The 22969-nt window shown below is 38.3% G+C and overlaps 1 protein-coding gene across 1 annotated transcript in view; it reads right to left on the bottom strand.

Annotated features, from left to right (window-relative positions):
- crhr1 (corticotropin releasing hormone receptor 1) overlaps positions 1-20668 on the bottom strand; it is a 159063-nt gene extending 138395 nt beyond the window's left edge. Inside the window, exon 1 of the mRNA XM_084420431.1 lies at positions 20084-20668. Within this exon, the coding sequence (XP_084276557.1) occupies positions 20084-20107 (24 nt within the window). The 5' untranslated portion in view covers positions 20108-20668. The remainder of the gene's footprint in view (positions 1-20083) is intronic.
- Between the last annotated feature and the right edge of the window lie 2301 nt (positions 20669-22969).

Genomic DNA, 22969 nt, shown 5'->3' with positions numbered 1-22969 from the left:
AATCTGTGTTCTCAGACATCACAAATCTCTGTGACATCACACGTCTATGTAAACAGTACATAAATAAATATTAGCCAATCAGAAAAGCTCTTCTGATTATTCTTTTCACTCCTCTATCAGAAATCTTGCGAGGAGCACTGGTCGAGGCAAATTTATGGTGAAATTATTGTCTTTCCACTTCCGTATTATGGCCCCAAAAGTGCTCACTGGACCATTCAGAAGCTTAGAATGGCGCCTATAACCAATGCCATCATTATATTTTGCAACAATTAGGTTGCGAAGGTCTTGAGACAGCTCTTTGCTTTTACCCATCATGAGATGTGTCTTGTGTGACACCTTGGCAATGAGACCCTTTTGTAGGCCATCATTTGGGACTGAACCAGCTGTTATTAATTTCCACTGACAGGGGGCTGGATTGCTTTTTAATTACTGTAAGTTTTCAGCAGTTGTCTTGGCTTTCCATGCCTTTTTGCGCCTCCCTTTCTTCATGTGTTCAATACTTTTTCCCTGTGTCATTTCACATTATTACACATAACTTAATTTCTGAACTTATTTTTGTTTGTTTCTTTGTATGTATGGCGTACTTGGGTTGTTACCAACATCTGGTGAAAATTTCATGTCAATAGCACCTTTGGAAATATATTTACTGAGAAAAATGATGACGTGTTCAATACTTATTTCCCCCGCTGTAATTTTGCTTTGTTTCAGGGTTGTTGACATCGGATTGGATGGCATGTCTTTGGAGAAAGAGTGTGATGCTGCAGTTAGAAAAGTCTTTCACGGCGTCTTTAAAGAAATACTTTACATAAAAAAAAAAATTCTCATTTGTCACCCTCAAATCAATTCTCTTTAAATAGTGACCATGAGCTGTAAAACACCAAGACGGACAAATAAATCATCGTTAAAATGACTCAGGCTTTATATTCTGAGTCCTCTGAAGCCACCTGATAGCTCTGACATCAATGATGCAAACATCTGCTTCTTGTGTGTTGCAATTGATCATGCCACGGCCAGGTTAAATATGCGCATATTCAAATCATTGTAATGCGATTCAAGAGCTACAGCACAGGACAAGCTTTTCAGTGTTGAATATTCTTCTGTTCCTCACAGAAGAGTGGATTGGCCACTTTATTTTATATTTTTGATAGCATGTGGTTTGCAATTCATCATCAATCCTATCAACAATTTTCTTTAGTGGTCGAAATAAAGAAAGTAGAGGTTTGGAACGCCATGAGAGCGAGCAAATGATGACAATTTTCACTGTGGGGAGAACCATCCCTTTAACAAGAATGATTGCTTTTATGGTGTCATACCCTAGCAGAAGCAATAATTTCAGGATAAGAGCTCTCTGTTCATCATCCTCAGGCTCACACTTCCTCTTTTCTCTGTGTATTATGTTGGTCCATTTACACTAAAAACATGGCAACAACAAGAGAATGCTTTCAATTGTCACATGTCTTTCTGGCAGCGGTGGACAGCTTCAGGCATAGTCTCTGAGGGCTATTTATCTGTGAATGCAGGAGGACAACTGAAGGATGCTTTGAGACTAAGAGACACTAACCTCTCCTAAAATCAGTTCAGTAAGGTCCCACGGTATTCCTGCCTAGATGCAGATAGTTTGTTTCATGTAATTCTGCTTGTTAAAACATCTGGCTTTGAACAAAGATGATAAACAAGACATCAGAACGAGATTTTTATTATGTACTATGACATGTACAGGGAAAAATGAAGGCAATGGAGCAAGTGGTGTTTGTAGTTGTCGCACTAATTGCGTGATCAGGTTTGGCGCTCCTATTGGGTTTTGATTTGACCGTTGTCCTAGAAGCCACACTGCAGAAGTGTGATTTAAAATCTTCTGACTCTGACTCTGACTAGATCTGTAGCCTAGGATCAGATGAATCTGATTCTTGAAATGATCCAATGATCCATCCATCCACTTTTTAAAGCTGCATTATGCAGCTTTCCGATTTCTTCGCTGTTTTTTCGATTTTTGCTCGCGGGTTTCTCTATAGAGCTCCCCCTACAGCTTCGGAATAGATATTTGACATTTGATATTTGATAGTATATGTGTGCAGTGCCGTAAAGCAGTTTGTTACATCGCGAGACCTGATATCACGCGATACTTCCTGATGCTGCGGATCAAAGTTGCAAAGGTGGTTTTTCGTCTCACAGGCGCTCGAGGGGTGCGAGAAGACCACCATTCAACCCGAAAACAGTCATATAACCATTCCAATGACTCCGAAGCTGTTCAGTTAAGATAAAAAAGTTACTTAGTTCACCTTTAAATAAAGGAGTGTTTTCAAAAACATTCATTATTTTAACTACCGGTGTTCGCATTTCATCAGCACAGGGGGAAATAATGAGAATGGGAGAAACTAAACTCTACAGGCAGAATTTTTTGAATGTCCTAAAAGAGGTGAAGGAATTAGCGATTCAAATTTACAGCTTAATGTTGGATTACAATTCTGAGAAGGCCAACAAGACGACAAAATTATAACTGCCATTAAATTGTCACAGTGGTAGTCAAAGAGGGTGTTTAAAGTGTTAAACACATCTGTGGTTTCAGCACCATTCTAATGAATACCAAAGTACTAACCTCAGGGGTTAAAACACATGCCAGTCTGCCAGAAAGCAACATCATGCTTGCAAACCACAAGAGGTTTAGGGGGAGCTCACAATTCTGACATTCCTCTTAGAGTTTCTGCCATGAGACAAAGTTTAAAAAATTAAACAGACCTCATTATTTCAAGAACAAACTAAAATGATGAGGATATGGCTGCTGCTGCCATAAAGATCAGGACAGCTCAGTGAACTGATTAAAAAATTACTCTGAACGTCAAAGGTCTGTGGAGTGAGGGATGAGATTCTATATTTGCTTTGCTTTTTCTTCTCCCGGCATGACACAAACAATATATTAAGAGCTGAAGAGAAAAAGCCAAAATAGTAGAGTAAGAAACAGAAATGCACGTGTATAGGTATTTGTGATGAATGGCTTAGGTAGTACCATCTCAACAACACACAAGTTCTGGGGCCTTCAAACACTTCAAATGCCTGTGCCCTCCCGAAAGCTAAAAGGTAAAGGGGAGGGAGATACAAAGAACAGTGAGTGACTCCGAGAGGTTCAGAGAGCGTGCTGTGAATCCATCTGGTTCGTGTGAGAGCTCCTGCTGATTGCTTTTGCAGGCGAAATGCAATAGGAACCGAATCTTTCAATAAGTAGGTCAACTTGTTGCAAAGCCCTAAAACTGATCCATGGATTCACCGCTGCCCTTTAGTTGTGGGAGAACCTGATAGTAAGCGATGAAAATTGAATTGTTTTGCACTCAATGCAGGTCCAGGGGAGTTCGGTGGAAAGGAGGAAGCAATCCTCAGAGGTGGTCAGGGTTAGATTAGCTCTTCTCCGATCACACGGCTCGGCTGTGAGAAAATGATCCTCCACTCAAATCCACAGTTAAGACACACTCCACCAGTGACGCTGCTGAACAGTTGCCCAGTCACTAGGCATCATGGATGCCATGGAAACTGGCATGATATGGGGAGGGGTTTGGCTTGGACGTTCAATGAAACTGCACCCGTCAAATAAACAGAGAAAGATGGGTGCAGAATTCAATTTGAAACCTTTTTTTTTTTTACTGTCACTGCTTAACGTTTATAAAATGTTAACTGAGAAATTCACTAGATCAAACTAAATATTACATGAACTGTTTTGTTTCTATCAGTTTGTTATGAGGCAATTTTTGAAACCCTGTTAAGATTTGGGACATATACTTGGTTTTAAAGGCACAATATGTAAGAATTTTGGATTAAAACATCTAAAAACCACTAGACCAATGTTATATATTTTGTTGACTTGTGTTCTTACTTTACCGCAAATGTTTCTAATAATGTTTAAATGCAGAGAAATCAGCAAGTTTAACGGCCTGTGTCATTGTCACCTGTCAATGATGTCATATCTGCCTTACCTGCGATTTTCCAAAGATGCTTTAATATATTATGTGTTTTATTAGACAGGTGATCAACTGTTTGGATACCTTTATCGACAGACACTAATCATTGTTATACAGCTCAACACGGCTAGTCTTATTGTTTAAATCTCTTGTTTTCTTGATTTACTGCGAGTAACATGTTTGTACCTTAGAGACAACACTATTTTGTCAAATGGCTAACATAGCATAATGAGAAAGAGCTTTATATGTAGTAACAGTAATACAGCATTTTCTCCACCATACAATATATATATTATAATAAACTGCATGCCATTTAGCAGCAAAAGTCATCCAGCTTTTATTTATATGATATTCTAATGCAATCTAGCTTACCGCAATGTGCAACAAGTGTCTCATACCAGCCACGAAGCGAACACACAGAGTAACATTAGCATAACTCAAATGTATTTTAGTATTGTTCTGACCAAGTAAAACAGAGCTGCATTACCCAACAGTTTTAATTAATCAAATGAAGTTACCTGTATGCGTAGTAATTCAGCACATGCAGCTCTTTCATTAGAAAAAAAAAAAAGTGATTTTAAGTGATCAAACAGTGGTTAAACGTAACTTTAATCGTAAAATGAACACTCAAAAAAAACAAAAGAAGTGGTGGCCGACAGCAGCATATAAGCACAATAAAAACTCCGGAGCTCCTCTATGGGACTCGAGACTGGTGTGTTGCGCAGGGATCTGTCTCTCATTATCATTCACTCCACCGGCCTCGTTCCGCTCCCACGGCTCTCGGCCCCGGACAGCTCAGTAACGTTAATAAAACTTCTATACATTAGCTCATCCATGAACACGATTTCTGCCTGAGTCCCATCAGACTGTTTTCCATCGGCTGTGGAGGTGAAGACGACATCTCACATTATTCTACACTCATTCACGCCGTCATCAAGCGAATTTGTTGTTTATTTGTTTAGCAGCAAAACTTACACACTGTGCCTTTAAATATACTAATCCTCTAATAATTAAAATTAGATATTATTTTATTTTATTTTTTCTTTATAAAGTTAAATAAATAATTGTATAATTAAAAAAATAAATATATATATATATATATATATTTTTTTTTATAAATAAAATAGCAAATTTAGCCAAAATAAAGCTGCCACTTAGTAGGATCTAACTAATCTGGGACCAAATGTTGGTTTATAATTAATGATAAGCTGATATTTCCAGTAAATGAAAAATATTTTTTCTCATTGTACTGGAAAATAAATGGCTGAGCTTGAAAAATGCATTCAGCATTATGCTTTGATAATCTTCCTTTAATGCCTTTGAAAAAAAACGGAGGGAAAATTAATAAATAAAAATTCTACAAATAAACAAAAAAACGAATAAATGCATACATAAATTAACAAATAAATTAAGGGGAGACACGGCAGGCAAAAACATCGTTGTTTTTTTTCACTGGCCAATTTTGAGATTTTGGACTATTTGTCTTCATTAACATGTCTTCTTTCAGATGTGGTGAAATTTTTTTTTTTACATTTAGGTCTTTATTTTACTACACTTTCTCTATTTGCATCTGTAGATTTCTCCTAAATTCAACAAAAGTTGGCGTTCTAAATCAACGTGCTGCTCCACGATCGCTGTCTGCACCCTGTCATCATCACATATACTGTTGGAAATGTCCTGTACAATTGTGTCGGATCCAAATATGGTCATTTCCTTTTTTATCAGCAACCAATCGTGAAAGTGCAATGGGGTATTTAACTCTAAAAGCGAAATCTCATTGGCTGATGTCAATTTCTGACAACGTGATTCGTTCAGATGCATCACTTGACGTGCTTTTTGACTGTTTTTTACTGGGGTTCTGTTCAGTTGAAGGCCATAAATGCTGTGTTATAAGTTTTGATTCATTTTAGGTGGTTTGTATTGTTGTTTGCTAATGATTTGATAAGATATTGTGTCTGTAAATAGTTATTTCCACTAAAAAGTATGAATTTTTACAATACAAATCTTTAAAGGGATACTCCACTTTTTTCGGAAATATGCTCATTTTACAACTCCCCCAGAGTTAAACAGTTGAGTTTTACCGTTTTAGAATCCATTCAGCCGAACTCCGGGTCTGACGGTACCACTTTTAGCATAGCTTAGCATAGATCATTGATTCAGACGAGTCCAGTAGCATTTCTTTCAAAATGACCAAAGAGTTTCAATATTTTTCCTATTTAAAACTTGACTCTTCTGTAGTTAAACCGTGTACTAAGATCGACGGAAAATGAAAAGTTGCGATTTTCTAAGCCTATATGGCTAGGAACTACTCTCATTCCGGCGTAATAATCAAGGAACTGTGCGGCCGTACCATGAGTGCAGCAGGCGTAGTGATATGACGCAGCGCCTGAAAATAGGTCTAATAGGTTAGACAAACTTAGTCCCGGTCACGTTGGAAGAAGTTACCGAGCTGGGGACTATTTTCAGGCGCTGCGTCATATCATTACGCCTGCTGCACTCATGGTACAGCCGCACAGTTCCTTGATTATTACGCTGGAATGAGAGTAGTTCCTAGCCATATAGGCTTAGAAAATCGCAACTTTTCATTTTCCGTCGATCTTAGTACACGGTTTAACTACAGAAGAGTCAAGTTTTAAATAGGAAAAATATTGAAACTCTTTGGTCATTTTGAAAGAAATGCTACTGGACTCATCAGAATCAATGATCTGTGCTAAGCTATGCTAAAAGTGGTACCGTCAGACCCGGAGTTCGGCTGAATGGATTCTAAAACGGTAAAACTCAACTGTTTAACTCTGGGGGAGTTGTAAAATGAGCATATTTCCGAAAAAAGTGGAGTATCCCTTTAAAGGCCGTTTTCTCAAAGTGGGTTTGTTCTGAGCCAGAAATCTCCACTTCATTGGCTCTTGCATAAACCAAACTTTCCAGTTGTATTCCTATCTGTATTCTTAAGGGGTTTGTTCATATGTCATTCAGATTCTGATTTATACAACATTTTATACCTAAAAACGGGGCGAAAACTGATTTTTTATGGCTGTTGACAGTTTTTTGTGATTAATGGAGTGAAGAAATATCCAAAATCCCCTCTGTAAAAACCTTTGACTCTAATATGTCAACAAAATGAAACAAGAATTTTGAATCTGGCTTTATCCAAATGTTCAGATTTCTCTTCTGGAAATATATGCAAATTAGCACATTTTTAATGAGATATTACCTAATTTGCATATTTAAACATAAATATTCTAAAAACTTGTAATACAAAAGATATTTGTCTTAATGTCAGTAATCAACTGGGGAAGTTTCATGCTGATATCTATTAGTTTAAAAAAAAATCCTATTCACCTGGGGTGTCTTCCCTGAGGTTAGTCATGGGCAACCAACATGTACCATATTCATGGAAAGTGTGTTTTATTCCTGCATTTGCTTGTGTCCAGTCTGTTTGTTTAAGATGTGTCTGCTGTTCTCTGTCTGTGTGAAGGAGCCTGTTTATGACTATAATAGTATTTACACAGGCTGCCCTCCATTACCCTATTGCTTCTTTATCCCATAATAATCTGAGTCCTGTGTGTGCGTATGTTTACTCAGGAGGCAGTCCTTTCATAGGACATGGGTGCTATGCAAGTTTGTGTGTAAGTGTGTGTGTGTACTGTGAATCTGCTAGAGTACATGGACAGACTGACGTAACTATCTGTGTGTGTGCTTGCAGACTTGGGATGCTTCGCTCTCAAGTGGGACGCAGATGAATGAGTAACCATGTGTGGCATTTGGACAGAGTGTACTAAGTGTGTCATAGTTCATATTTGTGTATGTGTGCATGGATGTCTACAGACACAAGTTGGAGACTAATCGTGACCGTAGCGTAAAATCATTTGTGAACTGCTCTAACATGACAGCTGGTCTGAGCATGACAAGTAACTAAGAGTTACAGAAATGCCTTTCACATCAACTTCCATTAGGCAAATCATGCTTGATTTAGCCCAAAATTAGACTCAAATCAGAGACTTCTAACTTCAGTTCTGAAACAGAACAATGACATGGTATGAGAACAACTCAAGATCTATATTATACATTATATATTTCTCCTAGTCGTATAACTCACTAGAACAAGTTTTTTTTTTTATGGCTGGCATGTGCCTAATCTAGTTTCTAACCTGACCTTGACCCTGTTTAAAAATAAACTCAACCAAATCCTAAACTTAACCCTAGTCTAACCCAATGCCTCAAAGTTAGTTAGCAAAGGCTTCTGCTCAGCTTTGAAGATGCCGCTTTATGCGGCCAGCTAAAGCAAACAAAGCAAGCAACCAAGCAAACAAAACTCTTAAATGTCCCATGAAATCATAATTTAGTCTATTTCTATGAGCTTTAAAGCTATCTATATGCTCATGTACTGCTTGAAGCTTACAAAAATAACGTAAGCAGTTTTTTTCCCACTGTCGGGCCAAACGGTTCTAGGAACGGTTTCCACTTGAGCCTGGTATGGCATGGCACGATTACAAACCATTCTTGTCCCCGGAATTCTCAGCACAGTTTGCTAACCGTGCCGAACCGTGCTGGTAGAAATGGTCAGTTGTCCGTTGTCTGGGTATCAGTTTCTCTGTAGCTGGCTAACCGCGCTATTTGAGTGACGTAAATACAAATTAATAATAAAATTAAATGAAATATCTGATCATCCTCCATTACGCGGTTCGCTATTTACATCTCATATCATCAGTAAACCATTGTGTTGGCAACCACTGTCGTTATCAGCCCCACAGTGGAAAATGAAACCATGTCAGTACTGGCTGGCACAGAATGGAACGGTTAAAGCTACACTGTGTAAGATTTTCTCCCATCTAGCGGTGAAATTGTATATGACTACCAACTGTATATTACTGTCTAGCCCCTCCCATTCCGATGGCGTTTTAACTCCTACGGTGGCCGTATTATTCCAGTCGCGAGTAATCTCCCCCTTGCATTCGTCACGGTGCCACTGAGTGAAAAAGCGCGAAAGGCAAAGCTTGAATTTCCAGGTATGTCCCTCTTTGGCTAATGTATTTTCAAGATGGAGGCGCCTGAATGACAGATTCTACGCTTACGAGAATACTTGATTAGTTGGTGGAAGTAAGTACACATAAATGAGCACATATAATTTTGAAAGAACAAAGTGTTTTTGCTTAGAATCAACTTAAAAAAATTCACAGTGTAGCTTTAAGCAAAGAGAATGGTTTGGCCCGACGGAAAAGCGACTTTTAGATATATATAATTTCAAATGTTCATGATTTTTTTTTCTCTAAAAACACTAGACTGTGCTTTGGACTGCAGGAGACAAAGTTCTAGTACTTGATATTTTGATGTGTTTAAAATAAATCTGGCCACTGATGATATAAAAAGGTGATGCCAGAAATGAAAAAATGAAATGAAATGAAATGAAATAAAAAAAACACAACTGTTTAGGCAAGTGCTCTGACAACCAGAGTTTGAGTCCCGGCTCGAGATCCTTTCCTGGTCAAATTCCTCTCTGCCCTCCCATCTAAATAAAGGCAAAAAGCCCCAAAATATAACTTTAATAATAATAATAATAATAATAATAATCTTTTAAAATAAAAATAAAATAAAATAATAAACTAGATAAGATAAGATAAGATAAGATAAGATAAGATAAGATAAGATAAGATAAGATAAGATAAGATAACGCTGTGTACTGTACCCCTGACCTTGAGGCTGCACTGCTTGGCTCTACTTGTTGTGGGGGTGTTAATTGTGATAAATGGAGATGACACAGGCTGCAGTGTTAGCGCAAGGAGTCAATATCTTTTATGCCAGCGTTCCACACAAGCATAGCTGGGTAATTAATGAAAGATGCTTGGATGCAGTGCCCCTCCACCTGCCTGCACACTTCATTCAATAATCCCATGATAGAGTGAGAGAGAGGTAGTACATACAGTACGTGGGTTACATTTGTCAATTTGTGCAGGCATAAATATGGGTGTTTTCTATTTCCCCAACACAATGTGCAAAATCTGTGTGAATGCGCGTGAATATGACTGTTACTAACACGCAAGCGTTTTTTAATCATAGGGAACATGCTCACACAAATAAACACACTGCTCAAGTATGCTTGGAAGAGAGGATGTTGTCATTGACTATATTCCATTGGGACACATAGTAGGGCCCAAAAGACCACATTGAAAATCTGGGATTCAAAATCTACTTTGAAAAGTTTAAAACAAAGGAAAGTTATGGAATAAACTGAAGACTCAATAAAGAGTCTGCACTTGTTACTAGTGTTCTTTTGGACCCCAAACCATTTATATATTTTTCTCTGCTCAATTCTGAAGTATCAAGTTCAAATGATCTGATGAAGGGTCTGAAACTTCCTGTAAATATTATGATAACAGATATGTTATCATGGTTTTGAAGGTCGCTTATGAATTCTATAAAAACTAGTCCATATTTGTAAAGTATATTTCTGTTTGTGTCAGTGTCAACCATGCATAGATGTAGTGCACTATCAGCATATTTTAAAAGGCTGTGTAAAACCTCTATGAAATTGTACTATTCTGCTTGTTCAAAATGTACAAACAAAAGAGACAGAAATGTAGAAAGTTGATGCTTAAAATACCCCTATCTATTAGACAAACAAAGCCTTAGATAGTCGCCGCACTTAGTCTTTGCCTGCTTCTATGCATCTCAGTCTTATCTGATTGTCTCGCTTTCTGACTGTAAAGATTATTCTCTATTATGAGGAATTATTGCTTGCTTTACTTTTAATTAAGGCTCAATTTAACATGTTAATTTAGTTAAATTAATTATAACAAAAATAACATGCTAAAATTAGCTAATTAAATAAATCACAACACAGAGTGCTGTACAATATATTTACTTTTTTTGTAACTCTGAGAGCTTAACGCTCCTGACACAATAATCTCAGCAAATACTGATATTGTCACAGTATGTTCAGTGTGTTTAGTTTTCATGGACTTTCAGTTTGTTTTCATTAGTCACATGTTTTCCTTTGATCAGTTTTCCCGCCACTTCTTTGTTACCATGGTGTTTCATTAATCATCATTTGTGTTTGCTGTATAAGTTGGTCCCTCACATCCATTCTCTGTCCAATCACTGTTGTAAATAGTGTGTGTTGCTGCCTGTTCTGCTGTCCTGTGGTTTTATCATCATTAAACCTTTGTGTTGAAAATAGGGATGGGCAAATGAAGCCTCATGAAACCCTGAGGCTTTCCCTTGATTGTTCCGGGAAAAGATTCGAAGCATCATGGGTGTCGAAAACAGTGTCATCTTGTGGCAGGTCAAATTTATAGCAGCCATAAACCCGAGTGCGCAGCGCCGTTGTTTTATCTATTAAGCACAAATAAAAGCCTGACAACGCTAAATGTTCAGTTTTCTGATAATATAATTCACATATTAAAGTGAGTCAATAAATTAAATGTAACAATTATATTAATACTAATTATAAAAATACCAAAAGAGTTGATCGATGCAAGTAAATGGTGGTCTAATTATTTTATGGTTTATGCTGTTTATATGGCAGAATATATGAGCATGTAACATAGGCTATAGGCTTATTTATAAAAAAACAATTAGTAAATGGACTTAAACTTCCAAAAACTTGTAGAGTAGTGGTCTGGGTTCAGACATTCCGACACGCAAAGTGAGGCATTCATGTAACTGGAAAGAAAGTGAGGCTTCGTTTTTCATTGATCACGTGTTTCTCTGAAAAAAATACACGCTCCGGCACAGAGCTTCATGAGAAATTGCGCTGTGTACTCGATACGCATTTGAAGCTTCAGTGCCATATGTAACATCACTAGTTGAAAAGATACCTTTATCTTGTTCTGTCTTCCTGCAACCTCCCGTGACAGATGATCGGACCGCCCAATATGGACGAACGGGCAAAGTTTATCATCCTGGCTCAGGAGAGAAAGATTTTGTTTGTTTGGCCATCACCAGCTCCCTGGATGACGAGACCCTAAAGAACCTGTTCTGGATCGGGGTGAACTTCCACAACACCATCAACCTTCCAGACAACACCGGACTGAGTTGGAGGGAAGCTGTCGTGAGGTGTCTGGAGAGCGTTGCGCCCCGATCCAGAGCCCGTTTCACCACCATCGACCGCGGGACTCAGATCCGGCTCCTCCGGATTCCCTCGTTCCACCGGCTCCCCCTTGGTCAGTCGTCTCACCACTTCCGCCACGGACTTTTGGGCCATCCACTGCACTCCATCCCTCCACCCCTTCAGCTGCAGCAGGTTCCTCCTTCCTGTCGGCATCGCCTCTGTCCTCGCTCACACCGTCGCCACCCCAGCCCTCGGGTACTCTGGATCCACCTACAACGGTCATCACTGCGACATCGCCTGGGTCTCCTGCACCAGTGATGTTGCTCAGCTCCCTCAACTCTCAGTCTGCACCTGGGGATCCATCAGCCTCGTCTCCCGCGGTCGTCCCTCAGCTGTCGTCAGCCACTACACCACCTTGGCTCCTCCCTCCCTTGACTCCACCGTGGGCTGTCTGCACTGGGGAGCTCTGGGTCTGTGCCATCAGACTGCTTCCACCTTCACCACCAGGGGATCGTCGTCCACTCACCACCATGCCATCACCACCGTCTGCACCACCCTGGACCCTTCAGTTCTGTCTCCTCCCAGTCAGCCATCCTCCGCCTGAACCTCCTCCAGCTTCCTCTGCCGGCATGCCTACCCTTCAGCCTTCAGTTTTCCCACCACTCCTTTGTTACCATGGTCACCATCATTATGAGTTCATTTGGCTCAGCTGTGTTTCATTAATCATCCTCAATTGTGTTTGCTATATAAGTTGGTCCCTCACATCCATTCTCTGTCCAATCACCATTGTAAATAGTGTGTGATGCTGCCTGTTCTGCTGTCCTGTATTTTGATCATTAAACCTTTGTGTTGGAAAGATACCTTCATCTTGTTCTGACTTCCCGCAACCACCCGTGACAGATATATGCAATAAATAGTGGTTCAGTCAATTAATCCATATATCATGTAATGTATTTTTCGATAATCTAATAAATAATTATGAATAATAAGCATTTAAAATTGATTGACAACATAACTGTTAACATTCTCATTTTATTTCATCGTTGCTAAACCGATGTGCGTTATGTGCCATTAACTTTATTCTTACCAATAAAACTGAAAAATGAAATTGAAAATTGAATGTGAGGAAATAGATGCAGCGATAAACACAGGGGAAGAGGAAGAAACGTTTGATGAAAGTCTTTGCTAATATTGTACTTTTTCATCTTGGATTTGACACAGTTAAACAGATCATATTTAGATCTCTTCAAAAAGAAATTATATTCACAGAATAGGAAGAACAAAAGAATGCAAAAGCAAAATATGCTTTCAACAGATATCTAATTTAGTCTTCTCAAAACAACAGCTTTTTCTAATTTACATAATCTACTGTGAGAATACATTTCCCACCCAAAAAAAAAAAAGAAGAAGCAAACAAGAACATCCGTCCCTTTCCTAATGGTGCAGCATTGCGATCAACCAATATGAAAGAAGACATGCCTTTTGGGAACCCGTTGCAAGTTCCTCTGATGTAAATGTGTTCCGTTTTAAGTGGGACGCAAGTTGTGAAAAATGCCGGATGGAAAAGGAAAATCGATTGGAAAGGGATGAATGAGGTTTTGTCTCTTCTTATGCAAGAGCTGCCAGGTACCAGCTGCTTGTAAAGAGCCACTGACAGGCTAATTGAGTTAATACACTCATTTAATTTAAAAAGGACGAGGATCTAGGACAAAAGTAAGCATAGTGATTACTGACTCAGCGAACAGAATATCTTTCTTTCTCAAGCTGCGAGAGAATCCCATACTCTGTTGCACAAAACAACGTGTTGCATAACCACACAGAAAGTTATGCCCATCAAAAATGAGGTGGCATGTGTGGCAGAAAACCCCCATTCTAATTTCAAACATGTCACTGAAACCAAGTTCAGATGATAAACAGTCATTTTCCACTTGTGCCATTTTTGCTTTCAATGGCTAAACCTAATTCAAAAAAGTGTTTCATGATCACTAATGGAAAACCAAGGATGGAACAATACGGTCAAGTTATGAAATCCTCCAGACTTGGCAATAATAACCTTATCATATTTTGGAATGATCACCTTCATGCATCAGCTAATATTTAATTTTAAAATGTCCAACATTTCTCCAAAATATTTCTGCATCCAAGATTGTCACTCAAGAAGTTTGGAAAAGTCTGAAACGTCATCTCTTTTTTAGTCACAATGGGACAGGTAAAAATCTCTGAATAACTGAACAATTAGAGCATTATGAAATATGCAATTTGTCCTTTTGCACAGTACTGTATTTCACTTTAAGTAAGGATTATAGTAAGGATAGAATGCTACATTTAATGTGCTTTTGATCTAATGCAGTGATCTCAAACTCAATTCCTGGAGGGCCACAGCTCTGCACAGTTTAGCTCCAACCAGCTCCAACTCACACCTGCAAGGAAGTTTCTAGTAATCCTGAAGACCTTGATTAGCTGGATCAGGTGTGTTTGATTAGGGTTGGAGCAAAACTGTGCAGAGCTGTGGCCCTCCAGGAATTGAGTTTGAGATCACTGATCTAATGCATTTCTGATGGTTTCTGGTCTATTGTTTTTAAGGACTCCTAGGTTGCCAGCTTCATCTTAGATTTAAACATACTCCGTAACTGCTTTAAAGTCCCCCTGTAGTCAATAATTGTATCCCTTAAAACTCATCTTTGATCACCAAAATGACATATTTAAAAGTTTTTTCCTTGAAAAAATGTATTAATGCCTTAAAATAGCTTGAATGTAACTCTACACCCTTGCCTCATGTAGTATATGCGGGTCTATGAATAGGCAAATTAGCCCCGCCTCCACTCACTTACACCAGCTCAGAGATCCACTCGTTGACGATCAAACGATGACCTAATTGGTTGCAAGGTAGTTTGTGACGTCAGAAACACCAGCGATTTCAAACCGCGATTTTGAGACTGTCTTTGGTTCACAGTTTTAAGGAGAAAATACTCAGCAATGGAGCTGACTTACGAATTTGTACATGGTTTATCTTAAAGCATATTAAAAACACCACATAGACATATAAACAACATTAAAAACTTGATTTTAACCACAGGGTTAAAATGACATTTGGTGACATCTGGTTAAACAGACATTTTAAGTGACATATGCAAAATCCCCAAAATTATGCTGCACCCTCAGCCTTTAACAAAAGTATGCATCCTGTTCCTTCATCAAAAGCCCATCTCTGTAAGCATCGGAGTATGTTCACAATCACATATTTCTGCATTTGCACAAGCCTTGGCACTCTTTAGACATTCTCGCTTTTTACTTTGCCAGCTATAGCTACTTCAGACAGACCGACTATGCTCCATGCCTAGACTAATAAAGTGAGTTTAAAGAACAAATACATTTTGTGCAAGCCGTCCAGCTTTTAAAATGTCCAGAAGCTTCCAAAACTTTCTAAATTGCTTTAAAGCACAATAATAATTTAACTGATTTATGATAACCCTCAATAGGCTTTTAAAATTGACTACGACAGTCTGGGGGTGATAAAAGCAGGTCTTTAAGTGATGTTGATATGCCAGCGCTCAACTTTAAATCTGTTACGTCTTTTTTGGGGAAAAGAGCTCAAATGAAGTCATTGCTCTCCCAATGTTAAACTATTTAAACAATTAAACACAAAGCTTCTATAAAACACAAAGCATTTTATAATATTTTTTCATACAATATTAGTATTGTTTTTAACCAACTGTTTTGTGTATTTTATATGGAAATACTGCAGTTAAGCACAAAAGACATTTCAAAAACAGTTAAAACACCTTACTAATCTCATGAACAGCAGTGTGTGTATGTATTAATAATTTTTTCCTTCTGTTTTATAGATTTAAAAGCAGCAGAATCAAAATCTTTACAAGTACCCCCTGGAAACTGTTTAAATACATAGTATGCTTTGGTTGGGAATTACTGATTAAAACTGTGGCCTGTTCTGGTAATGAGCAAAATACCATAAATGCAGTTTGCACTGGTGAAAGCTATGTGAACAATTGCTTTTAATCTCTGTTTTCATAACATTAATTTCATACTTGCTCCAAATCTCACCCAAGACACCCAACGCAGAGAATCAAGAAATATTTCTCTCTTCTATGGCTTACCCAATTCATCTATAAATAAGATCCAATATATTCAGAACTCCGCAGCTAGGGTCCTCACTTACACAAACAAATCTTCTCACATTACTCCGATTTTACACAGACTTCATTGGCTACCGGTACGCTTTCATATTCAATACAAGATACTCCTTATCACATTCAAAGCACTCCATGGTCTTGTTTCTATGTCATGTATATTGTACTTTATTGTAAAGTGACCTTGAGTTTCCTGAAAGGCGCTATATAAAATAAACGCATTGTTATTATTATTATTATTATTATTATTAAATATTTAAACAACCAATTCAAGACCAATATGATAGGAACTGTTCAATTCTGAATGACAGAAGAGCATAAGGTCAAGACTATCCCTTAATGGCGACGATCCTGAAGGCTTGAGATCCTGCAATAGGGTATATGTCGAACGTCGCATTACGAAACCGGAAAACAGAACGCATCGCTTCCGGTTCAGGTCTTTTGTATGTGCTTCTTGCATTTTTTTACTGTTTTACTCAAGATAACTTAAAAGGAGCGAGCAAAGATGATCATAACCAATGTCCCTCGCATGTGAAGATCGATATTTAAAAGTAAAAAAAAAAAAAAATCTTCACACTAACGTTTAGATATTTAAATAGAATAAAACGCCAATAACAAAGTGAGATAGGTAGGTTAGCTGATTACCTTAAAATTCCATAGATATCGGCGTCAGTTCATACGGCTGTTAACACTTTCTATGACAAGCGGATGCGATGAGACCAGGTTTCCGGTTTCGTCATGCGACGTTCGACATATACCCTATTCTCGGCAACAAGCTCGTTTTCAGAGTCTGAGAATTGCAGAGGGGATTTGAAAGGATACATTCAAAAAAGGAACTCACAAACAGCTTAACATTTCCAGGAGATGCAGCAGAGGAGCAATCACTAAAAGAGCTCCCAAAAGAGACACAGCACTGCTACAAAATACCTAGTAGGGTTTCAGCACTGAATAAGCCACCAGACTGGTTAATAGACAGTGAGACTATCGTCAAAAAGAACAATGTGGCCCAACGAGAAGTTAAATTTTAGGTCTCACAGAGAAGAAAATATGCTCTGGGAATCATCATCTGTTTTTATACTCAGTGCATGTTAGATTAGTCACGCAAATAAACTGCGGTGCATGAGCCATGTAAATCATAGACACCATATTGACCTCTGGGATGTTAAAACTAAAAAAATAATGGGCAGTATCTGTCGTTGCTAAGACACAGTGAGTGCTAAATGCCTTTGGAAGCGCTTGAAACCTCAAAGCCCCTAAACCTCAACTATACCCTCAAAAAGGCTGTTCCATCGGTGCAGACTTAATCTTTCTCAAAAGACAGCAATCACGTATGATAAAGCTTGTGGCATGGTGGCTTCCCTACACAATGGATCTGAATAGTAAGATAGAAAGACTAGAAAGGCTAAAAAAGAATAGAAAGAATAGAAAGACTCTTCTTTAAAACAGACACTATTCAGGTCCATTATGAAGAGAAGCCACCACAGCTACAACAAATCAAGACAGCAAATAAGCAAGCCAGACCACAACAAAAAGCTCAAATTCTGACATCTTGAGGAGAAACTGATAAGTCCCCTTGCACGCTAAAATCTTTAGCTCGAAGCTGTTGGGTCTGTGGAGAGCGAGAAGCTTTTCCGCTCCTTACATTTCTGTGATGAGTTAATTAGAGCTGTGCTTATTGAACTGCACTGGGTTGACTGTAATTTAACAAAAGCTCCCTGTGCATAACCTGGCTGAAGGAGTTGTGTGTACAGGTGAAATTATTCTCCCTGTGGAGTGATATAAACACACAAACAAACACGTCTTCTGGGGCAAATGACCTCAAATGCTCTCGTTTCCTCCTGGAAGTCTGATCTAAACTCACAGATGGGTAGAAAAGGATGCGTTCTGAGCTTCCATCAGGTGTAGCAAGGTATAACAAATAGCAGCAGCATTGTGATGGAAATATGCTATTAAAAGAGATGCATTGAGGGAGGAGAACGAAATGATAACGATGTCATTGGTATCTGAGAGGGCAAGATTACACATTCATAAGCTTTTCTCTCTCACAGATGGCTCCGTTTTCTTCTGGTCTCAATGTTATTATAATCATCAGCACAACAAGTCAGTCGCCTCAGATCTGGCTTTCCAACCTCTCTAGCTGGACGCAAAAAAAAAGTTATTCAGTCTTTAAATGCTATTAATGGATATTGCATTATTTGAAAGATCACAGCAACCACACTGATGTACTGAGCAAAGAAAAAGAGTTAAATCTCGAAAGTCGATTAGCAGTTGTATCGAATCCTAATTGCTTTTTTGCACCCCTGCTAGCCTCTAGGGAAAATTTCATAACATTGGCAAAAGCTGAACAGCGAAAATCACAGGGCCATGTCTTCACTCAGTAAGTATTTCACAACACACATTCGATCAATCGTCACTCAAATCATTTTCAGAACAAAATACTCTCCGCAGCTAAAGCAGTCCACAGCGCTGAAAGTGATAAAACACATATTAATGGTAGCTGAAAGCTTGTATGTTTTGACTGTCAGAGTTTCAGCACATTACTCCGTAATGGTGCCAAACTGGGCCAAAGTCCAGAGCGGAGACTGATAAACTTGATGCATCTTTTTTTTTAGGGCTAAAAATAAAGCTTCTTTTTTCTTTACCTTTCAGTGATGTAATTTTATATAATTTAAAATCTATGCTTGTGATGCAGTGCCAAGCTTCTAATATAAGCTAGAATTGACATTCTTTTCAAATGTCTTGCGGCTCAGCTGAGGACTGGCAGGGGATTGTGTCCTGTCCCTGCTTGTATTTACTGTCTACAGAATTCAATAGCACCCACACACTGCTGAGTCACATTGGCAATGATCTCCCCTGTCGAAGGATAGTCATTAATTACCTCCACAGTTTCGTTTAAAATCTCACTGTCAAATGATAGCTTAATGGCACACTTTAAGTGCCATTCAACTTAGACATTTAAACAAAACAAATGAGAACAAATAAATCCTATGACAAGCAACATCATTTTAAGAAAGCAATTACAATAGCTGAACTAAGTAAGCTTTTGGTGAGACAAATCAATGCAGCTAGTTTTGAAAAATTTAAATGGTTAATATATATATACTTATGGGGGGACAAAACCGGCAACTCTGGTTTCCAGAAGTTTGCAGTAAAAAATGTGATGGCATTTTTTTATAACTATATATGTAAATTACGTAAATACGTAAATATCCTGGTATACTTGAGCCATGACAATATATATTTTTTTACTATACAGTTACTGACACCAACACTAGTGACAATGGAAAGCAACACAATGCATTCAAAATAGCCTGTGTAGTGTCACAAGTATTGACACCATCAGGTTAACACACAATGCCCCTAATATGAACAAAGCAACATAAAATGCTAAATGAAACAATCTAATCTAATAAAATTCGCATATCAACACGAATAAGAAGCATCTAACTTTCTAAATGGCACCTAAACAAACGTGATTGTTTGTGTAGGGGGTTCTGGGAATCCCTCTTTTCCAATAACATTATTTTAACAATATTTTACCATATACGTATTGTCATTTTTAGAACATTATGAGGTAATATATACGTTGTCCCTATTAAAAAAAAAAAAAAAATGTTTTGCATTTACAATACAATTTTCATGAAGGCTATTTTCTTCTACATTTTTTTTTTCAGCGTATATGAACTTACATTTAACCAATTAAAATGTTTTGCATTTTAAAAAATGCTAGCTTGTTTCACATATGGACAAACTCAACCGTTGAGTTTAAAATTTATTTTAAGAATTTAAACCAACGGTTGGGTTTGTTCATATCTGACCCAAACATGGTTTGAAACAACCCAGCATTTTCAGAGTTTAGCCTTTTTACATTCTTTTCTCTGTCAAAATGACTAACAATTTAAGTTAAGCCTCTATACGCTTTCACGGGGTGATAGTCGTACCTGTGTGTGGAGGATGCGACTCATTGCTCCAGTGTTTGTCTGCAGAAACCTTCAAACAGCACAGCGCTCCTTTGCTCCAGATGCAGCTGTCCGGATGCTCCGCTCCGGGGTGACAGACCTCTGTTTCAAAAACAATAGATATGCACCCCAAGGATGTTAAGTGTAGCACCTACAACTGGAAATAAACTGGTGAATTCTGCGCGCATTTGAATCGCTGCCTCATTTTCACCCAGTTGCAGATTAGTTATAATTAAAGTCGATATATCCTTCTTTTTAGGGGTTCCGATTGACACTTAATCCACGGTAAATAATCTAATGTCGAGTTTGAGTTTTTAAGGTCCTCGGAGGCAGGTGTAAATGGTTTGCTCAGACGCGATACCAGTCACGCGCAACACTCAGTCAGTGTTCCCTGTTAGATATAAGCGTTTCGACCTGCTCCCCTGCGGCTGGAATTGAACTTTCCCAAGAGTACTGCCACAATTTGCCCTCTTTTCCAAAATTATTCGCTCCTTGTAAACACGGTGGACCCTCTTCACGTTGCCTCCTCACACTGAGTGACCCTCTGTTTGTGTCCCATCGGTCAACAGTAATGCGTTCACATGAAGCCCTACATGACAGCAAGGAGGCGTAGCCTACTGCGCGCGGATAAAAGGATTTGACGTTTTAGATTTTGCGCGCTTGTGGCTAAATGCGAGCAATGTGACGACAATATTGTAATAAGTCTTGCTGAGCGCGAGCAGAGTTCGCCGGTGCAAACTAATCCATGCAGTTCCCACGCGTACTATGCGTCTTCATCCTAACCGGTCCACTCTCTCGCGTGCGCTCAGCAGCAGACTCAGGGCTGAACAGGCTTCATAATGAGTGAATTCCTTTCGAACGTGAGCATCACTATACCATGCTCACTCCGAAGGGGGAGAGCACTTGAAGTGAGTACTCTGAAGGGAACAGCGCGGGCACATTACTGTCTTATTTGGAACACCCTACACGAAAACATATGCATTCGTGAGTAGGCTATCCTTTTATTTTCCATCAGAAAGTTATGCTTTAATGGACACAAAACGTTGAAAATTCGATATACCGCCAATTAAAAAAGAAAAAAAAAGAAGAAAAGAAAAAAAGTTTGCGTCGATAACAGATAGGTTAGTCTAGCCTATTTGTCCTTCATTCAAATATATTTCAAATAGTGTAGGATACTGTCATGCGCCCCCTAAAAACCTTAAAAAACAAAGATAGGTCTAAGCAATATTTCCCATATAATCGCAACCCTAATAATTTAACGATCATATGAAACGGTAAAAATAGCCTACATAAGAGCGTGTTTCATTAGGCCTAAACAAAATCTAGACTACAAATTTGAATCAGAACCCCTATTTTCCACGTGTTATACTGTCGCGTTCACCTAACCATTGCCATTTAAGTGAGTATTTGCAATTAATTTAGATCTAGTGTTTTGTTTAATAGGCTATATTTTGAGTTTGTCTTATTGTGCTGATCAGGACAAATAACAATCTGGGCTGTGTGAGAGGCAGATTTTTTTTTTTTTTTTTTGCTACTAAATTGGAATGAAGTTCTCTACAGGAATGCCCTGCTGATAGGAGTTAATATTCAGCCTGACTCCTATATTATCTGAATAAGCAAAACAATAAAATCAATGAGAATCCATTTAGAATCTAATTCAATTTATTAATTAATTAATAAAAAAAAAACATCATAAATAAATGTTTTTCATAACTATTTACATGCACCTTTTAAATCTCTATTTAATTATCAGTTCAGCATTCTAAATTTCAGTTATCGAAGATCTTGCACACTGACATCTATAACTTGTACTAACTTGTTATTAGACTTTGACATCTAATAATAACTTGTACTTCAGCAGCAAATGAATACTACCGGTAATACCTGTCATTTTTCAGCTTTTGAGTTCAGTGTTGTTTGTGGTACTGACCCCTCTTGCTTAAAGGTGACAGCACAGCAAATCCTTCTCATGTATTTCCACACACTGTCCTCTTTAGATGTAAATGTGTTCTCAGGGTCAGCTCACTTGAAACGGGCCTCGCAACAGAAGGGGCCTCTGCTTGCGCTCGAAAAAGAGTCCTGCCACCCAAAAAATGAATCCCTGTATGAATTCTTGTTTTTAATAATTATAATAGCCTATTTATATGTTCATGTAACTCAGGGTATATAGTGCTGTTTTCCCGAACATCAGGACTATTGCAAACTTGATAGCATATTGATTTTATAACAACAGTGCAGAGCTAAAAATCTAGCTCTTATGTATATAACCCTATTTCTAACGAGAAATTACTAAATGACAAAGGCCGTCTCTGACTAGGCTTGACCCTCCACAAGCTTATCTAAGGAGTCGGACAGAGATCTACCTAATGATTCAACTCGTTTTTCATTATTAAAATTGTTATGAGAGTGTTGACAGGAATGTCTAAAAAGCTGTATTACAAGTTGGCTTTTTAAAACTTAAATCGAGAGTTCACCCAAAAATTTGTAAATCTGTCATCATCGTGTTGTTTACAAGCATATAACTTTATTTCCTTTGTGGAACATGAAAGAAGACATTTTGAAGAATGTTTTTTAACTGCTTTTGTCCATACAATGAAAGTCAATGAGGCCCAACATTGGACCCCACTGATTTTCACTGTATATTTTTCAAAATATCTTATTTTGAAAGAAATGCATATACATGTAGGCCTACCCAAGGGCGTAATTTGCGGGTGGGACATGTCCCCACCACTTTTTGAAACATCTCGCAGCACGGATGTACCTGATACAAAAGAAACATCTCCATTTGATTAGCAACAGTGTTCTTTTGGTGCTCTTGCACAGGCTTCACAAAACCGAGCGCTTCAATCTATCGCTTAAGGCTGTTGC

This window comes from Rutilus rutilus, assembly GCF_951802725.1.
Source record: "Rutilus rutilus genome assembly, chromosome: 1".
NCBI classification, from domain to species: domain Eukaryota; kingdom Metazoa; phylum Chordata; class Actinopteri; order Cypriniformes; family Leuciscidae; genus Rutilus; species Rutilus rutilus.
Note: the sequence above shows the minus strand (reverse complement) of the source record. Positions and strands in the feature narration are given on the sequence as shown.